This window comes from Mustela putorius, unplaced genomic scaffold (genome assembly GCF_011764305.1).
Source record: "Mustela putorius furo isolate JIRA1106 unplaced genomic scaffold, ASM1176430v1.1 tig00004007_pilon_pilon_pilon, whole genome shotgun sequence".
Lineage (NCBI taxonomy): Eukaryota > Metazoa > Chordata > Mammalia > Carnivora > Mustelidae > Mustela > Mustela putorius.
In genome coordinates, this window is record NW_025422145.1 from 8,491,758 (window position 1) to 8,505,256 (window position 13,499).

The following is a 13,499-nucleotide window of genomic DNA, read 5'->3' on the forward strand; positions in this document are numbered from 1 at the left end:
GGGGCTCGTAGGGGCGGGGACTCGGGGAGCCCCGCCCCTCGGACCACGCCCCCTCTCCGGCCCCTCTGCTCTCGCAGTCACAGCCGAGCAGCTGGCGAAGCGGAGCGGGTCGCAGGTAGGGGAGCTTCTCCGGGTCCCCCAGAGGGGTGTGGCGGAGTGTCCTCTCCGGGGCGGCGGGAGCGCGGACCGGACCTCGGCCGCCTTGTAGCCTTGTGGCGGCCGCCCGCATCCAGTCCCCTCTTGCATGGGGGCTCCGCCGGCGTGGGGGTCCGGGCTGGGTCTCTAGGCCCGGAGGAGATGCCCGGGCCGCCGCGGCCTGTCTGGGGAGAGCAGGTTACTCATCCCCGGGAAGGGGGCGGGTGTGGCCGCAGCCGGAGGGATTTGGGGCGGACGTCCGGCAGCGCTTGCGGCGTGCAGGGACAGCCTCCCGTCGGTTTGCCCGTGGGCTGGACCGCGAGTGGGGGCCTCGCGGGGCGGAGCGGGGTGGGGGGCGCCGCGCGGGGAGGTGCGCGGACCCCAGGCGGGGCGGCCGGTGCGGGCGGTGGGACCCGGGTTGCGGGGGATGTTGGGGCGGAGGGAGTCGTCCTGGCGCCGCACGATTGGCCGCATCTGGGGGAGGAGGAGCCGCGGGGCGCTGTCCGAGTGTTTGCGCCCGGATGGGGGGCCTCAGGGCGGAGCAGAAAAACTTCACCCGCGCCCACAGGCTCCCGCCGCGCGCGCCCCGCCGGCAGCCCGTCTGCAGGCCGGAAATGCAGCGCTGTTTTTTGATTTTTTAAAAGAAAGTCCCCGGCCCCCGCATCTTCTCTGGGGTTGGAGTGGATGTGTGTATGGGGTGGGGTGGGGTGGGTGGGGGGGGGGACGGGGAAATCAGCCGGTTCCAGGCGTTCCCCTTGGCGGAGGTGTCTCGCGGCAAAAGAGGAGGCCTCCTGCCTCAGTTTCTCCATCTGTAGACGAGTGGTATAACTTCTCTGATAACGGGGTGTGAGAGAATAAAAGGAGGAGGCTAACCCAGTCCCGGGAGAAGCGTTTAGCTACTGTCATAGATTTTCTTGCCTTTTTTTTTTTTTTTTTTTTTAAATATTTGTCTGTCTCCGCCTCCAGTCTGGCCCCGCCAATCCTCTCGTCTCTCTGAAACCAGAAGGAACTTGTAAAAAACAATCGGTTCAAATCAACCCCCTGCCTTAAAGTCGTCCGCTGATGTCCCTATTGTCTAAGTCCCAAACTTGTCCACAGGGCTTTCTGTCTGTCACCTTCCATGGCGACCCTCTCCAGCTTCCACCACCTCCTTCCTTCCCCCGGGCCTTTGCTCCTGCAGGTCCCTCTGCCAGGAATGACCCCCTCCCCGCGCCCCCCCCTCCCCAGAAGTGACCCCTGTAAGACTCAGGGCGGCCTCCCGTCTTCCGCCCGGCCCTCTCCACCTACTTCTGCGCTCCGGCTGGGGGCGGGGAGGCTTGGTGGCCGCGGGTTCTCACTGCTTGGCTGCCCATCCTCCCGCCCCCAACACCCCCAAGTGGCACCGGAGCCCCTGCAGCGCAAGAACAGGGCCCTGTAGCGTCGCGGAACTGAGCCAGACCCAGCGGGGCCCTGGGGCACTCGGTCGCCATTAAGGGTGGGTTCCCCTGGGAGGAGGGGAACGTCTTTCTTTGTCCCGCGGAGTGGCCGAGCAGGGCTTTTGGTTTCTGTCTCATCAGCAGGGACAGCAATAGGAGGGATTATTCTAGATGGCCCCATGCCTGACAGTTCCCCCATTAGCGGCTCAGGTATTGTTGGCTGAGGCCATTGTAGCGGGCACCGTCTGCACCGCGTCCGGGGGCCTGGGATGCTGCATTAGTGTCCCGTTTGACAAATGAGGAAACAGGCGTCGAGTGGGGAGGTCACTTGCCAGGGGTCACAGGGGCAGCGGAGAGCACAGTCGGGCCTGAAACTCCGGTCAGCCCCCCCGCCCCACCCCGCGAAGTCCTGGGGTGCGGGGAGAGCTGGAGGCAAGGATGCAATACGGGAATGCGTGACCCGGGGGTGACGGGGTGCAGAGTCGGCTTCTGGCTACGAGCTGAGGGGCGCGCAGGGCCCTTGGAAGTGGGAGGCGCGGCGCTGGGGGACCTTCTCCGCCGGGCGGGGCTGGTCTCCGCGAGGCCGTCGGGGTGCTCCGCGGCGGGGGTCAGGCGGCCACGCTGGAGGGGCCGCGTCGGGTTCCCCAGCCGCGGGTCCAAGGGTTCCCGGCCTCTTCTCAGCACTCCGGGGCCCCCGGGAGGTGGGGGGAGGGCGGCAGGGCACTTTCCGGCCAGGGGTCTGTCCGCGTCTGTCCGCGGGCAGCACCCTCCCGCCTCGTTTGTGTTTCTGCGGTGGGCCCTGCTGGCTCCGGGCGGCGGCTGGCCGGCGGTGGCCGGGCGACCCCGGCTCCACTCGGCGCTCCTCCCCTAGCCTCCCCCGCCCCGCCCCTGCCTCCTCCGCCCCGCCCCTGCCTCCCCTCCATCCACTCCCTCCCTGCCCGCGGCAGCTCTCTCCCGAACAATAGAGTGGGAGGTGGCAGAGGCCTGCCTCGGGTCCCCTCCCGGGGCCTCTCGCTTCCTGGGACCCCTCTGTCCCGCCTCCACGTAGCGGACCTCCCCCTCCACAGTCAGCCCTCAGTTCTGCCAGGCGGGGGCCCAGCTGGCATGGAGGTGGGGAGGGAGTCACCGAGTCTCAGCCTCAGTTTACAAAGGAGGAACCTGGGGTGCCCTAGAGTAACTTTGTGAGTCATCCAGAACCTCACCCCTGTCCGCCCCCCCATTTCCCTGCCACCCTCTCACCGGGAGTTGACACCTGCCAACCCACCGGCTGTGAAGGGCAGGTTGTGAAGCCGCCCCACGCTGATGCTGCTCTGTTCCCTGCCTCAGCAGCACCTGCTGCACTGGGGGCACCTTAGGACCACCCTATTCCCGCCCTTCAGAATTAGAGTCTGCATTTTATCACCATCTCCACACACTCGTGGTGCCCCTAAAGTGTGAGAAGCTCTCTGTGCCTTAGTTTCCCTACCTGTAAAATGGGGATTAAGGCATCTCCCCAGCTGTGCTGCCTGCCGTGGGCATGAATCCAGTTCAAGTACATGAGCGCCCAGCGGTGAGCCCAACAGCGAGGTTGGTGGGTCATGGGCAGTGGCCATCAGATGAATCAAAGCACAGCCTCACTCTTGTCCCCTTTCCCCAGCCATGGCTGGTTCTCCAGTGCCCTGCCCCCCTCCTCTGTGTGGGCTGGTTCAGAGCCACCCCCACGTGCCAGCAGCGGCCTGGTCCTGCAGCTGGGACGCGTCCACACATGATGCCAGCCCTGGCTTCCCCCAGCCAGAAACCCATGTGAGGCTCAAGACACCCCCCGTTTTCAGTCTACGCTTGGAGTGGCCTGGCTTTGCCAGGAACCACACGGAGAAAGAAGCACCCAACGTGATTGAACCCAGTTCTTGCTCCCCTAGACTCCCCCCAGGCCCCCGTCTTCCTGCTGTCCGGGAGAGGTGTGAAAGCTACCAAGAATGGAGTCTTGGGAAGTAAACTGCAAACTCCCTCTCACTAAAGTGTAAATGACTGAGAAACACTGTCAGTGCTCCCCTCCCTGGAGAAAGCGCCTGGCTCTTTGGCTTCCGACGGATTCATCCTTGCTATGGTTGCTGGGTTCTCAGGGTGGGGAGGCGGGAGGTGGGGGCTCACAGGCGTCTGCAGGGTTGTCTGGAGTCCCCAGATAGGTGAGTGGGCTGAGGGGAGGTGTTGGAAAGGTCAGAGCCTGGTGCCTGGGTGGACTCTCAGAACTTAATATGAGGACAGACAGGGCCTGTGGAAAATTCCCAGGCTATTTTGGGTTGAGGCCCCCTTCTCCACCCTTTCCAGGGAGAAGGGCCCTGCTGACACACCCCTCCCCGAGGGCAGCCAGGGTGGGAGCGACTTCCTGGCTCCCTCACTTCTAGGACCTTGGGTCCCCCTCCCCTGGCTCTGGGCACTGTTTAGAACCTGGGGTGGGTGCTGACTGAGGGAAGGGGAGCGTGCCCTCTCCCCCCTTCGCCCCCTCAGACCACCCGTGCTCCCCTCCCCTGCTTGCTTTTTCTCCAGAACATTTCCCCAGTTTAGTTCTTAGCTGGGGGGTCCAAGGCAAGCTACTTGACACTTTGTGCCTCAGTTTTCCCATCAGCAAAGTGGGGATGAACGAGTAGAGCTGGGCGAGGTGCCTAACTCCAGGACACTGCTCTTGTCCCTGTGGTTGTGGGTCTCCAGTCCCCGAGCGTAAGCTCCTGAGGGCAGGAATTTGCTGCCCTAGTGTCCAATTTTCCTGCACATAGGGAGTGTGGTCTGGCAACCGCTGGAAGGATGTAGCCTTTGTCAGGGTCCTCAGGGGCCCGTGCAAGCCTCCAGTGTGCTTGGGGGACAGACGCAGCCCCACCTGGTCCCCTGGTGTGCACACACAGGCAGTGACAAGCCCGTGCATGTGAGGACACACATACACGTGTGCACAGACACGTACATAAGCACAGGAGCTGTGACGCGCCCTGGCCAGGGACGTTTAGGCCACTGTGCTGCCCGTCAGAGGCCCCTCCCATGTCTGGGCTTCAGGCCTCTTCTTGCAAACTGCTCCTGGCCGGCCGTGGGGAGCTGTGGGGAGTTAAGGGGTATTGGGCTGGTGGTGGAGGGGGCTGGTCCCAGAGGGTGGGCCCCGCCTCTGCGGGAGCCCTGGACCCGGGTGGGAGGTGTATCTGGCCCTCTGTACACCCTGTCCCCATCTGTGTGTGGAATGGGGTGGGGGGGGCTAGGCAACAGCTGCAGGGTTGGCTCCTGGGTGACTGGCTACCCCCTCCCCCAGCCGTTTTCCTGACAGCTGGACTCTGACCCCGGCCTTCCCCACACAGAGGCCATTCACTCCTCTTTCTCTCTGCCGGCCCTGGGGGTGGGCTGGCCTCTAGCCAGGCCTGCCCCAGCTGCCCCAGCTGCTCTCCAGCTCAGAGGGGCTGAGAGAGGCGGGCAGGGCAGTGGTGAAGGACCCGGGGTCTTCCTGCACCCCCCGCCCCCCCAGCCAGTGGTGCCCTCCGGCCCCGGTTTCTAACACTGCTGGACGTGAGCATGGCCGTCACCACCCCTTGCTGGACTGTGCTGACGAGAGAGCATATCAAGTTCACGGTGGGTGCCAGGCCGATGCTCCTGGTTCTTATGCTGGCTAGGAAGGGAGCGCTGGTCTCCCTCAGCCCCAGTGCTGGGCCCTAGGGACATGGAGGGACCCTGTGCTGCCCTCAGGTTGCTCTCCCCCATGGCCACGGGCTCCCATTGGCATCTCCGAGGTGTATCTGGGGAATCAGGGATGTTCTGGTGGAGAGAAAGGGGGCCCCTAATTTGGGCTTGTTTCATTAATTCAGGGGGAGGTGGGCATGGTAAGGGGTATGCAACGGACAGACAGACAGATGTGAAGAAAGGAGAAGACACAGGACGTTGATGGTGATGCCCTCTAATTTGCAAGCTGGCCCTCGTCTCCTGGCTCTCACCTCCCCATCCCTGGTGCCTACTACACTGCCTCCTTGCTGGCCTTCAGCCACACCTGGGCCCTTGCCAGCCTCAGGGCCTTTGCATAGGCTGTTTCCCCTAACTGGAAGAGCCTCCCGGTTTTTCAGATGGTTGACTCTTATTGTTAGGGCCCCACATGTACCCTCATAAGAAAAGCATCTCCACCCACTTATTTTTTCTGTGTATTTCTTACCAGCCCTTTTGGGAATCTGTGATGATTTATATTCTTATCTACCTGTTTATTCTCTGCCTCCAAATTCAGGGCCCGTGTCTCTAGTGCCATGACCAGAGGGCCTGGCACCAGTCACCTGTGTGTGGAATGACCTTATGATGACAGTTACAGCAGTGATTGCTGGCAGTTACTGCTCGCTTGTGCTGGGTCGATGCTGAGTGCTTAGCGTGTGGTCTATGATTTCAGCTTCATGGCAAAACTGTGAGGGCAGATGTGCCTGACTGCAGAGGAAGGCAAGGAGACTGTGGATGGTGGGGCTGGGGGTCCCCTGCCTCCCACTGCTGTTCCCCCTGCTGTCCCAGGAAGCCTGGGCAGGATGCTCCTTTCTCTGGGCCAGCCCCCTTCCCAGAACCCCAAGCACTGGAACATTCCGGGACTCTATGACCTGTGCTGCTGGGTCATGCTGGAGCCCTGAGCCCCAGCCCAGCAGCCGGGACCTTTATGAGGTGGGGGCTCCCCGGTCCTCCCTGGCCACGGCTGCAGCTGAGAGAAGGGTCAGGAGGTACTTTGTCGCTTCCTCCAGAAGGCCAGCCAGCCCTCTTTCTTCCTAGCAAGACAGAACTAAGCCAGACAGGGGAGTGTGTGGGGCTGTGGGTAGAATGTCGGGGAAGGGGACAGGGCAGAGGTTTGGCCCTTTCGGGGGAGGAACCAGGCCTGGGTCTCAGGTGGCTTGGGATGTGGGCAGAGGGTACACTCCTGGGTGATGTAGGCTGAAAGCCCAGGGCCCGGAGCCACAGAGTCACCGTCAGTGAGGGAAGCAGGGTGGCAGTTGGGGGTTCAGGGTGATCAGATCGAGTTTTTCCCAGAGTAGTTTGAAGCCCCCGTTTGAGGGAGCTGTGTTTAGGATAGCCCCTGTTTTCAATGTGAAAACCCTGTGTGAGCCCCACAAACCTTCGGGGCTGCTGCCGCCCCAGCTCGCCCTGCATGCCTGGGCCGGGTGTGAGTTCAGGGCTCCGCCGCTGCTGCCCTGGCCTTGGGGCCTGGCTCTGCTTCATCTTCCCTGCCATCACCAGCCCCAAACAGGTGCCCAGGGATGCCCACTCAGCTGCCCCATGTTACAGATGGGGAGATTGGTCCCAGAGAGGGGGAAGGGACTGCCCAAAGCCCGCCAGCTCCTGAGCTTTGCTCTTTCCTGTTGGGCTTGATCCAAGGCCAAGTCAGAGCAGGTACCCTAGTGGTCACGTGTTCAGGGCAGTGGCCACGTCCTGCTCTTGGCACAAGTGCCAGATCTGGGCAGCAGCTAGGGAGTCCGCTGACCCCAGAGCCCGTGGCCTGGTCTGAGCCCAACACTGATGCACGCTGAGGGTGACCAGGGGAATCCGTGTCCTCGTGGCCAGTGGCCCAGACAGGGTGCCAGCTCAGCGCCTGGACATGTAAGGGCCTCTGCAGTGCCCTGCCACGTTGGGTCCCTCGGGCTCGCTGTCCCGAATGCAGGCTAGTGACAGCCTCCGGGGGATGCAAAGCTGGGGTCTGTGCCTCTCCAGAGGCTCCTCTTGGAGGAGCCCTGTGTGCGGTTCTCTTCCCTGCCTCTCCGCCTTCCCCATGGTGCCTGGCACTTAGCGGGTACGTCTGTTGGGGAGCTGGAGAGGGATCTAGGTGGCTGGCATTAAAGCCCGCCTACCCTCCCTCCTTCCCCCTCATGAGTATTGACTCAGTGCCCCGTGTGCGCCAAGATCTGAGCTGCATGGAGGGGACGTAGAGGGGACTGATGCCATCGCTGTCATGGGGCAAGCGGCATTGCCTGGCAGAACGATGCCAGAGGGAGGCCTATGGCTGCAGCAGGAGCTGAGGCACCGACCCAGCTGGGGCGACCCGGGCATGTTTCCAGAGAAGGTGACCTCTGTGCTGAGTGAACCTTGCACCCCAGCCAAGAACAATGGGTCTCAACTGGCAGATTCTCAGACACAGGGCTGGGGGTGCAGGGCCTCCTTGCAAGGCATTAGCCCCTGAGAACCCTCTGTCCCTCCTCAGGTTAGCCATGTCATCTGAGCCTCCGCCGCCGCCACAGCCCCCAACCCACCAGACTTCGGTGGGGCTGCTGGACACCCAGCGGGCCCGAGATCGGTCACCGTCCCCTCTTCGGGGCAACGTGGTCCCCAGCCCACTGCCCACCCGCCGGACAAGGACCTTCTCAGCGTGAGTCTTGGGCTAGCCTGGTGAAGCTTCCTAAGATAGGTCTCCTGCCCAGAGCCAGAATCATTGTGTCTGGTCATCTCTGTGCCTCAGTGTCCTTGTCTGTCAAATGCGGAGATAAATGGGTTAGGGTAAGGACCGATGGTGCAAGACTAGGAAGGTACCCTGTAAACTCTGGGGGGCACTGCCCCAGGCCCCTTGAGCCTGCCCCAAGCTGGGGGTCATAACAAACGGGAAATCAGTGGGGTCTTAAATGATTGGGTGTTAACCGCAAACAAGCCTCTTCCTCTGCGAGACCTCGACTTCCTCAGCTGCAAAATGGGGACAGTAGCAGGTTGGCTACAGAGCTGCAAAGGACCTGCATGGTGCCTGGCAGATCCATATCTCAGGCCCAAGGAGTAGAGGCTGCTGTGATTAATAGTTAGTCCTTGGAGGGATGCTCAGAGAGCTTTTAGTCTAACCCCCTTTCCAGATGGAGAAACTGAGGCCTGAGAAAATTTGCCAGGGTCATCAGAGAGTGTCTCTTAATAGAGTCTGTGAATGGCTCCCACAGTTGTGCAGTGCACAACTGCACAGCTGGACATTATCCCCCTGGCTACTGCCTGGGGCACAGCTTTTGAGGGGGAGGTTCTGGGATGAGCTGGGTGTGTCCTGGGAGAGTGGGAGGCTGTTTTGGAGGGCTGGTGGGGGCCTCCTCACACTTTCCTCATCTCTGTCAGGACGGTGAGGGCTTCTCAAGGTCCTGTATACAAAGGAGTCTGCAAATGTTTCTGTCGATCCAAGGGCCATGGCTTCATCACCCCGGCCGATGGCGGCCCCGACATCTTCTTGCACATTTCTGAGTGAGTCAGGGCTGGTTTGCGTGGTTTGGGGCGGGGCAGGGGCTGCCTAGGCCCCAAGGAGGCAGTGGGAGGGTGTGACTTTGGTGGGCGCTGTGTGTGAGGGTGTGAGACTCTGCCTGTGACCTGTGTGTGACTGTGCCTGGGGGTGGGGTGGTGAGGCTGTACTTGGCAGTGGTGTGTGTGGGAGGCTGCAGGCGACAGTGTGTGTGTGTGTGTGTGTGTGTGTGCGCGCGCACGAGAGATAGAGAGCGCATGTGTACACACGTAAGTATGTTGAGAACCCCTGGGAGGGGTCTGAGTGCCCGTGTGTATCTGGTGGATGGGGACGGGGGCACCCCTGGGAGCTGCAGGAGTTGGTTGGACCTAGGGTCTGGCTTCCTGCTTACCTCGGGGGACACCACTTGGTGAGGCTCGGGGCTGCATGACCCCCGTGCTCCAGGAAGGAAGACTGGAACTGGACCCTCTCCCCTGCCACTGCTCACTGACGTCCTTCCTTCCTGTGTGGAAACCCTCAGGAGGCCCAGGGCGCGGCCCACACATTCGAGATCTCAGTGCTGGAAGGCAGCCAGCAGCCTGCGCTTTTCTCCCACCTTCAGATATGGGGGGGCCCTCCTCACACACCCCTTACCCCTGCCCCATTCTTTGGCCTCTGCCTCCCCTGATCTTTCAGTTCAGGCTGTGGCAGGCTGCGTCCTACCCCACACAGCATACCAGGCAATAGAGGAAAACCCCGTTTCTGCAGGCAGGCAGGGCACTGTCCCAAGTGATGGTTGGCATGGGCGAGGGATTCCTTCCTGATGCTTCTCCCCGATGTCCTTGCACGTTGGGACTTCACGGACCCTCTACCGTGCACACACGAGAAAGATGCGGAGTCTGCGTGTCTGACATGTGTCTGCACACGTAGACTGGTGTGTACGTGTATTTTCATCTTGCCCCTGTTCAGAAGGAATCTGTAATGGTTTACAAGGATAGTCGCAGGGCACCATGAAAAATAAGTTAGTAAGGAGAACACGGGGCTGGGGAACGGATCAGAAAGGGGGAGACACGGGATGTCTGCTTCCACGGCCGGAAGTGGGCTGCAGGTGTGTAGTCCTGGGCTTCCGGGTGGCCGGATCCAAGAGGGAGGCACCATTTACTAGGGGGTTCTTCCGTCAAGACAAACCAGTTCCAAGACTGAGGGGGGTGTTCCTCTTGGGGGGGTCCTCAAGGGGGTGTCAAGATGGGCAACTCACCAGGACGGGCAAGATGGTGGCTTGTGCCCCCTCAAACATGAGAGAATCTTCCTGGGGCGGTCACAGGGAGAGGACGCTTTCTGGAACTAGCTTTAAGCACAGAAGGGACTTTCCTGAAGCTTGCTGAGTGCCTGGGGAGTCGGAGGGCAGAAGTGCACGCAGCTGGGTTTGGGGGGGCTCCTGGGACCAGGGTGGGTGTGCTGCAGCAGCACCAGCGCTCGATGGTGACTTGTCTTCCTCTCCGGCTCGGACCAGCGTTCCCTGCCCTTCTGTCCCCAGGCCCATGGTGCCTCCATTTAACTGAGAGTGTGGAGCCCTGGACGGGCTGAGCCTGGTCTCGACCTCTTTGTCAGGGGAGACGAAGGGGGCCACCGAGATGGGGTGGCCCTCTGACCAGCAGGGGCTGCGGTCCTTTCTGAGTGCGGGGCACTGAGTGCTGTCTTCTCACCCCTGCAGTGTGGAAGGGGAGTACGTCCCCGTGGAAGGCGACGAGGTCACCTATAAGATGTGCTCCATTCCCCCCAAGAACGAGAAGCTGCAGGCTGTGGAGGTGGTCATCACCCATCTGGCTCCAGGCACCAAGCACGAGACCTGGTCCGGCCACGTCGTCAGCTCCTAGGAGAGGCCGGAAGCACCCCTTTCTCCTGGGCTTGCGGGAGACTCTCGGGGGAGGAGGAGGCAGGACCAAACTGGAGATGCTGGTCTGCCGCTTAAGGTGGGGCTTCAAAGGGAGAAGCCCGTCGGTCCCTTTCAAGTATCTCCTGGAGGAGGGGGCGTGGGGGGCAGGCATGGGGGTGCTCTCGGCCACCAGCACAGCCTCTGACCATTGCAACAGTCTCTCACCATCTGAAAAGCATTAAAAGCATGGAAAAAGGGGTGCCCGCTGGTGGCTGAGTGGAGGGTCCGACCCCAGCCCGGGGGTGGCCAGGCTTCCCCAGCCCCAGCCCGGGGGTGGCCGGGCTCCCCCAGCCCACAGAGTCCTTTGTGCCCCTGGACTGGAGACCCAGTCCCCGGGTCCAGTCCGCACCAGGGCTGACCGGGGCCCTGCACGTTTCCTCGGATGCACTCTTACCCATGTGGCCACCTTCCTCATGCCCATGGCCCCGGGCCCAGGCCTTTCTCTTGCTCCTTGTGGCTGGTTCTGGGCGGGGGAGAATCTGGCTCAACGGTGCGAGCAGGGGAGGGCTCTGGCGCCTTGCAAGTGGGAAGTGTCACTACTGAGCATCTGGGGGAAAGTGCTTCTCCGGGAGCCCTGAGCCTTCCCCCTTGGCTCTGCCGAGCTCCGCTGCATCCTCTCCTAGGAGCCCGGTCTCCTCCTGCCCTCAAGGTGAATGATCATCATTTCGAAGGCATTTCACATTCCTGGTCCTTTAGGTGGTGGGTGGGCATGGGAGCAGGGAGGGTCTTTGTTTAAAATCAGACCTTTGTCCAGATCCATCCAGAAGAGAGTCAGTAGCTCGCTTCTGGGCCGGCCTGGTCAAGTCAAAAGTTAGAGGAGAAATGCACCTTTGGTGTGGGATTTTCTTGCAAACTGGTGTTAAGACATGCTTGGGATTTTCTTCTTTCCTTTTTTAATACCGAAGGCTCTCAGTCAGAGCCAGTCCTGTGCGCACTCTGCTGCCGACATTTTGAACCTTTGTAGATATTTGCCGTAAACATATCCTTGGGAGTTTCTTTGCGGTGGTTTGGTTTGGCTTGGCTCTCGTGATTTAAAAATAGAAATAGCTGGGTAATAATGTTTTGAAATATGGGGCTTATGTTTAGTCAGGAAACCATGTGTCAGTGCAGGGAAGTGAACTCTTGAAAGCCTGAGGGGCAGACGGGGGTGTTGCGCACAAGGGAGGCTGGCCGGGGGGGTGCGGGGCCGGGGGGATGCCAGGAGCAGGAAGGCCCTTGTCGGGTGTCTGTCTGTGGTCTTGTTTGTCTTTCCGTCTGGGAAGAGCTTCCTTTGAAAGGGGTTGGAAGGTAGAAATATTTTGCTGACAACTGGTGAGTTTTTAAAATACACAAATAAGTGTGTTGACTGTGCGTGTGTGTGTGTGCGCGTGTGTGCTGGCAGACAGCACAGTGAAACAGCGCAGTGAAGCGAGCAGTTGGTCTGCTTTTTTCCTGGCCTGTGGGGCCCCCTCGAAGGGCCCCTGCGCCCCCTGCCTCCTGCTGGGTCCGCAGAGGCCTTTGCTGGCTGCGGGCCTTGCTTCCGGAGCTCCTTGAGGGAGGACGTCCGATGCTGGGGACAGAGCTGGGAACAGCATCCGGGATTCCATCCACATCTTTCCTCCCAGCAGCAGCTTCTCTCTCAATAAAGTTGTGTTTTGTGCAAGGCTCTGCGTTGTTTGTGGAGGTGGAGGCTGGCTGCCTCTCCTGCGAGCCGGCAGCTAATGGGCCTGTCCCTGGAGTGGGGCGGACACAGTCACGCTGTTTCATTCATTGTGCTTCACAGGCTGGGTTTTTGGGGGTGGTAAGGAAGAGAATGGGACCGTCCCTTTCCCTGTAATCATCCTCCTCCAGTGTCGGGCAGCATCAGTGGAATCAGGCTTCGTGACAACCAAATGCCACTTGGCTCCGTGGAAGCACTTGAACTTTTACTGTGTTGAGTCTGCGCATTGAGAGCAGGGGCAGGCCGGCCCGAGGGGAGGCTGGTGGTGGGAGGTGGGAAGGCCGAGGGCCTGGGTGTCCAGGCACGTGGTGGGGAGGCGCAGGGTGTAGGGGGACGGGGCTGCAGGCGGGGCTGCTCTGGGTGGGACTTACGGGGCAGCCTGGGAAGGCCTTGCCTAGCCAGGGTCTCCTGAGGGGGAGGGGAGGTCGTTTTTTGATGGTGCAGCATATTTTTACTGCAATACTGCTTTTCAAAGTGTGTTTGGAACAGTTACAACCAGGCCAAGGGACCTGTTGAGGAAGAAGCCAAAGCAGGCGTTTATTCCAAACAAGCAGCTCTGTTGGAGGGCCACATGGGGCCAGTGTCTTCTGGGGGAGGACCTGCAGGCGGAGCAGGGATCCAGCTCTGAGAGAAGGGTGGGTGGCCGTGGGACGGAGCCCAAGTGGCCTGATGAGGCCAAGGTCAAGGAGCGGTGGGGGAAGAGGAAACAGCCCTTGGAGAGGAAGTGATTCAAGGCCACCTCCACCTTGACAAATCTGCCAAGTCTTCCCGATGGGGCGCTCCCCACCCACTGGCTGGAGACCTTGCCAACTGTAGCGCAGATCCTGAGCTACCCCGCCTCCCCCCAGGATGGAGCGCAGGCGCCTCAGTGAAATACAGGAGGCCTTCCTGGGGGCTTCTCCCTCAGGAGTGCCCGGCTGTGCCCTCCCTGGGGCCGCTCGCTCCAGGGCCAACCTTGGCTGCCCTCCTGCTCAGCACTTAGCTACCGCGTTGGAGATTCTTGTGTCTAAGCTGCCAGCTCTGGAAAGCTGAGGGGGTGACTTACCCGCACCTGCACAGCAGGGCTGGTACTGCCTGCCTTACAGGCTTCCCGGGGGTTCGTGGAGATAGAAACAGCCTGGCTGGAGGTAGCCAGTGTGTGCTATAGGGGCCATACCCTGCCCGACAGAG

At 61.2% G+C, this 13,499-nt stretch overlaps 1 protein-coding gene across 3 annotated transcripts; it reads left to right on the forward strand.

Moving 5' to 3' along the window:
- Positions 1 to 12: 12 nt before the first annotated feature.
- On the forward strand, positions 13 to 12,272 carry CARHSP1 (calcium regulated heat stable protein 1). 3 transcript variants are annotated; one of them, XM_004750407.3, is made up of 4 exons: positions 13 to 115; positions 7,717 to 7,881; positions 8,598 to 8,720; positions 10,409 to 12,272. In XM_004750407.3, exons 2-4 carry the CDS (start codon positions 7,724 to 7,726, stop codon positions 10,569 to 10,571), a joined length of 444 nt encoding a protein of 147 aa, XP_004750464.1. In that variant the 5' UTR covers positions 13 to 115; positions 7,717 to 7,723; the 3' UTR covers positions 10,572 to 12,272. The 3 variants fall into 3 exon arrangements, with proteins under 3 accessions (XP_004750464.1, XP_004750463.2, XP_004750465.1); XM_004750406.3 differs by lacking the exon at positions 13 to 115 and adding an exon at positions 6,142 to 6,247; XM_004750408.3 differs by lacking the exon at positions 13 to 115 and adding an exon at positions 6,254 to 6,319.
- The last annotated feature ends 1,227 nt before the right edge of the window (positions 12,273 to 13,499 follow it).